The sequence below is a fragment of the Crocodylus porosus genome, unplaced genomic scaffold (genome assembly GCF_001723895.1).
Source record: "Crocodylus porosus isolate Cpor-Errol unplaced genomic scaffold, CroPor_comp1, whole genome shotgun sequence".
Lineage (NCBI taxonomy): Eukaryota > Metazoa > Chordata > Crocodylia > Crocodylidae > Crocodylus > Crocodylus porosus.
Window position 1 is genome coordinate 48587345 of NW_017728951.1, and position 5887 is coordinate 48593231.

The following is a 5887-nucleotide window of genomic DNA, read 5'->3' on the forward strand; positions in this document are numbered from 1 at the left end:
TTAAGTGTAATATGAAGTTCTATTTACACACACAAATTTTGCCACCTCTGCCCCTTCAGAGATCAGCTTCTTGGCTATTCATTTAGAGTAAGATTGTAGAAAAGGATGTAGCTTAGATTAGTATTATGTCTTACATTTTAGATTTTGCCTAGTACTTACTCTAGAAGTGACAGTACACATGGCATAAGCTAAATAAATGATTCAGACAGGTTACAAAGCTACTTGGATGGAGCCTTAATGGACTTGCTTTATGTACTGCTACACTGGTCTGATACTGAGAGAGCCTACCACTGGTTCTTTACGTGAAAGGTAATAGCTAGAAATTCCTTATTCGTACATACTTAGAGCACCCTCTACTGACCCCAGTTAAAATATTACAGTAGCTTAAATTCTTAGGCCCATCTAGAGTAGAACAGGCATGTGGCAAATGTTAGCTAATACATGCTAAAGTGCTCTAAGACTCCCCTTTTTGCTTAATAAAGTAAACTATATATCAAATATATTTTATTTCAGCTAAGGGTATCCTGTATGTATATAAAAACCTTACTTGCATAATTTGACACTGTACAAGGCTTCTGCTCCATGAAGTCCCCAGGCAAGCCAAAACCTGATGATAAAGGAATGAAAATTTGCTTTAGCTGTAGAAGACGAGGACCACATTGTATCCATAAATCACTGTGTATAGCATGGAGAGATGTTGAAAAAGCATAAACTATAACTTCTTGCTTTATTAACTAAAGAAGGGAGATTCATTCTAAGATTAGGCTGCATATAAAGCTTCCTAACCTGAATAAACTAGGGGCACTCAACCTACAGAATGAAGTGATCTGACCTGCAGGGTTCCCTATGGGTCTGGAAATTTGGTGGGAGAGCAGCAGCAATTAACACCATCACAGCTCCCTTACTGCCAGATTTCCAAACCCAGCGTGCCAGGACAGGGCCCAAGGACCAGTTCCCACCTGTGAACCAACCTGGCATCACTCATCCAGCCCAAGGGGCAAAAAGACTGGCACCACTGGTCTAAACAGAAACTAAATGCATACAGGAAGTTAAGAAGCAACTGAAATTTTCACTGTTTCAGCTGGCATTCACCTAAAAGTTCTCATGTGTTTTCTAAAATGGCAGATAGTGGTGCAAAAACCATGTGCTTTAGTAACCTGACTGCCAGCTAAGCCATACAAGTTAGCCCTGTACACTGAGCAAACTTCATAGATTTCACAGACATTAGGGATGGAAGGGACCTTTAGCCCTATACAGGCAACCCCTGCTTAATACAGTTTCAGTTAGAGCTATTTCACTGTAGCACTAATTTAAAATTCATATCTTATTCCATTGAGCACTCAGCCAGTTTCACTATAGCACTCAGTGGAACCAGTGAGTTTTGGCAGGCAGGCGGAGAGAAGCAGCAACAGCAGCAAAAAGCAGCGAGTGGGTGGGTGTGAGCATGGAGGCTGTACTGGTGCCCCAGGGCTGGCAGGGGCCCAGGGCAGGGCGATGTGGTGGGGAGAAGTGGCAGCAGCGGCAAGTGAGGGGCGAGAGCGAGGGCAGGGCCAGCACCCAAGGCCAGCATGTGGTGCTAGAGTGGCTGGCGGGCAGAAGCGGCTGTGGCAAAAGTGGTGAGTGGCAGTGAGTGGGTGGGCAGCCAGGCTTGAGCAAGGGGTGGCCCTGAGTATGGGGCCCAGGGCCAGTGAGGGCAAGACAAATTATATTTAATCACATTAATTTCTATGGGAAATTGTGTTTTGCTTAGTGCAGTTCCACTTAATGCTTCTTTTGTTTGGCAATTAAAGATGTCACCGCCCACCCCAGCCAAGGCAGTCAAAAACAGTGTTCAAACAGACATGTTAATATTTCTTAAAGCAGGGCTGGCCAACCTGCATGTTACAGGTGGCATAGATAGCCTGCTGTGTGTGCAGCATGTAGCTGATGGGGAGGTTGGGACATGCAGCACAGCAAAAGCTAAGGCAGGGAGCAGAAAGCAGAACAGCTGACTAGGCAGGGGAAGGGGAAGGGGAGCAGAACAGCATTTAGAGGGTAGAGGTCTGAACTGTGTAGAGTAAGAAAAGAAAAGGAGAAAGGCCAAAAAGGTAGGCCTCCACTGTCTTAAAGGATTTAAAAAGTTCAGAGGGAAAAAAAAAATCCAACACGTACAAACTATCTTAAGTTGTGATGTGTTAATAGATGTGCACTTGTGACGTTTGGATTTTTCTGTAGCCTAGGAGCACTCAGAGCATATTTTGTTCAACTAAACAATGTAGGCTTGCTTCATTTAAGTGCTGTAGATGATAACACAGCAATTACCTTCTGAAAGGGCTCCAAATTTTGGGGGGCCTTAGACTATGCTAATTTAATTTCACTGCGTACCAAGTCAGAATTTAGTGTTGATGCACATCGCCAGTTTCCATGATACAAGTGAATCTTGTGACCATGTTACAGAAATTCCCTGAAACAAGTTTGTGTACTGAAGGAATGCCTCATGTGTACAGAAACCTAACTGCAAAAAGATTCTATAAACAGCATTTTGATTTTACAGCTGTTGACCACATTGTTTTCAGTACAGAGTAAGCCTTAGAGCAAGTGTAGTGCCAAGACACTCTTTTTATTTCTAAAGGGTTGAAAAGGGAAGTTAACAACATTTTCCTGAAGTATCTAGAGACCCACCTAATGCTTCCAGGGTAATAAACTTTTAAGAGGTCCTGGAGAAATAAAATCTTTCCAAGTACTATAGTAGTGTTGGTGGTGGCAGCCCTTCAAGATAACAAAAGGAATCATCACGAAGTTAGGCAATATGGAGTATTAAGAACCAAGGTACTCTGAGAGCAGTAGGGAAAGGAGAAAAAAAAATAATAATCAGAGTAGCAACGAAATTTTAGCTTGCTGAAGATACCTTACCCATAATACAGCAAGTTGTGGTGATTGTCAACTAAATATTTAGTAAGATGGCCCAATGGTCCCAGGCTTTCATATGGTATTTTTGTAGGTGAAAAAACTGCACACTAAAAGAGAAACACAATTAAGTTACCCTCACTTTTAAAAAAGAAACCATTTAACTCAGGACTTGAGATTTTGCTCTTCTTTATCCATCATTCCTGAAATGTTTGCTATTTAACTGAGCTAGAATCAACTATACAGGTTAAGTATTTAGCTTGCTTGTTGCTCCCTCATCCAAAATATCACCTCTTCATAAGGCTACTACCATTTTCATAGATTTGATAGATTTCATAGCCATTAGGGCTGGAAGGGACCTCGGAAGATCGAGTCCAGCCCCCTGCCCAAAGGGCAGGAAGTCACCTGGGGTCATAGGACCCCAGCAAGATAACCATCCAATTTTTTCTTGAAGGTGTTCAATGTAGGTGCTTGAACCACCTCTGATGGCAGGCTGTTCCAGACCTTGGGGGCTCAGACAGTAAAGAAATTCTTCCTTATGTCCAGCCTGAAATGGTCTTGCAGTAGTTTATGACCGTTCAACCTCTTCATCCCTTGAGCGCTCTGGTGAACAAAAGTTCCCCCAGATACTGATGGTCATCCCTGATAAAAACTTACAGGTGGCCATTAGATCACCACTGAGCCTGCGCTTTTCCAGGCTAAAGAGCCTCATGGCTCTCAGCCTGTCGTCGTAAGGTCTGTTTTCCTGACCTCTGATCATGCACGTGGCTCTTCTCTGGACTTTAAGAGGATAAAGTCAAGCTCTTGGCCTGCGAAACCCAACCTAAGAAAAATTTAAAATTATGCGTATTTTTGCTACATCAACCAGGAGTAAGGGCTAGTAAGTGTAAAGAGTGGTTGATGCATCAAACAAGCACCTTTACTTTTGTAAGTGGCATTTTTAAAGACCAGAAACATGCATGACTGATGGGTAAAATTATTTAAACTGAGATCTTCAGAGACCACATTAAGTAATCCTAGAAGAAAGAAGGAACGGCACAGATGGCACTGTGGAAGCTGCAACTTCATGCGTATGCTGCAGCGTGTATGTATTTTTAAGGACACATCTTAAAGTGGAATTGGAGTCACGGAGGATATGACAGAAGGGCATTAAGAGTGCTGATCTGCGGAAGATGCTCAAACAAGACAATGGTTACATTGGGGAAATCTATTAAAGAATATGTTGAAACTTCTCTCATCTGTTTATCTGTGACAATTCTGCATGTTAGTTGTGAAAGAATCTGCCAATTTATCAAAAGGTGCAGGCATGAAGTCATCTTTGAACCCAGATTTCACAATAGTAGCCTATTCTAATTAAACAGTGTGACGGGCGTTAACTTCATACAACTAATTTAAGTCATGTGGCAACTTCTGGGGCCTGGCTTTGCTAATACACCCTTCTGCCTCTACTTCCCCAATGTGGAAACTTTTAAGGTAAGAAAATCATACCTGGCTGTTTGCAAATTCAAATACTGGATGACAGATACAATCACAGAAAAGTAGGACTGGAAGGGACCTCAGGAGACCGTATAGTCCAACCCCCTACTCAAGGCAGGCCTACCCACTCTAGATGGGTGTCCATCTAACCTGGTCTCAACCTGCCAAGGATGAAGCTTACCTAGAGAGACTGTATATAACCTGCTCCAAGGCTCAGTCCCCCACCTAGCGAGAAAGTTCTTCCTAACAGCCCTTTGCTGCAATTTAAGACCACTGCTCCCTCTGCTGTCCCCAGCAGCCACAGAGAACAGGCTATTATTGCTCTGCAGGTCTACTCTTCAAGTACTTCAAAGCTGTCACCACATCCCTTCCCACTCTTCTCTACTCAAACTAAATATCCCCGGCTCTTTCAGCTTTCCCTCCTACATCATGTGTCCCGGACTTCTGCTGCCATCTTTCTCGGCAGGCTGCAGCACCGCTTTTTAGCTTTTCTCCATTTGCAGACCCCTTAAGAAGTACAGAACGGAGGTGCGGACCCGTCCGAATGGGCAGCAGGGTGTGCACCTACTTCTGCTTGTCAGAGTCATCTCCCGCCAACCCCGGAGCACGACGGGGCCCGCCGGCACGGCACGGCCTCCCTCCCCGCCGGGTCTTGCACGCAGCCGCGGCCCTGGCTCTCCTCTGCGCCAGGCCCGTGCCCGGCTCCTGTCCGCCCAGCGCCCGTCCTAGCCCAGAAGCCGCCGCCGCCGCTTACCGCCAAGAAGCCGAAGGAGACTACGACGAGGGCCATGGGCAGGCCGCTCGTGCGCTGGAAGTAGCGGCTCGAGTCCACCGCGCGCTCGCCCCTGCCCGCCATCGCGCCGCGTCTCCGTGCCGGTGCCGGTGCCGGTGCCGGTGCCAGAGCGGGGGGGCCCGCGCTGCACTATGTCCTCGCAGGGGGGCGAGAACTGCGGCCGGGAGGAGTCGTAGCCCCACCCTCGCCCCGCCTATGGGGCGGAGCTGAGCAGAGCACTTGGACTCGTAGCACAAGCCGGGGGCGGGGCGTGCCGGAGCGCGGAGAGCAGAGCGCGCTGCGGGGGCGGCCCCCTGCCCAGGGCGCTGAGAAGCGCGGGCGCCTGCGCCTCTTCGTCGCCGGCGGAAGGGCCTTTGTGCGAGCTGGAGGCTGCAGCTGCCCCAAGCAACCGTGAATTCTCATCTTCCCTGTACCTGGGCCGCCACAGCTGCGACAACACTGTCGCCCTATTAGAAATGTGTTCAGGCAGGAAGGTTTATGGAGAAGGGGTCTCACAGGTGACTTGCACTGTGCTCTTCCCCCAACACAGACAGCCCCCCCAGGATGCTGGGTGATCTGCCTTCCTGCATGGGAAGAAAAACCTGCAGCATCCTTATAGGCTCGGCAGTGCTACGCTGGCTAGCGCTACGGAAGAAAGAGACTTGGGGGTCATCATTGACCACAAGATGAACAATGCCATGCTGCGGCTAGTAAAGCCACCAAAACACTGGCTTGCATCCATAGATGCTTCTC

At 47.2% G+C, this 5887-nt stretch overlaps 1 protein-coding gene across 1 annotated transcript in view; it reads right to left on the reverse strand.

The window, feature by feature from the left end:
- The window catches only part of TMEM254 (transmembrane protein 254), a 7975-nt gene extending 2714 nt beyond the window's left edge, over positions 1 to 5261 (reverse strand). Inside the window, exons 1-3 of the mRNA XM_019556204.1 lie at positions 5117 to 5261; positions 2893 to 2996; positions 548 to 607 (exon numbers count right to left, since the gene is read on the reverse strand). Coding sequence (XP_019411749.1) covers positions 548 to 607; positions 2893 to 2996; positions 5117 to 5218 — 266 coding nt within the window. The 5' untranslated portion in view covers positions 5219 to 5261. The remainder of the gene's footprint in view (positions 1 to 547; positions 608 to 2892; positions 2997 to 5116) is intronic.
- Positions 5262 to 5887: the final 626 nt, after the last annotated feature.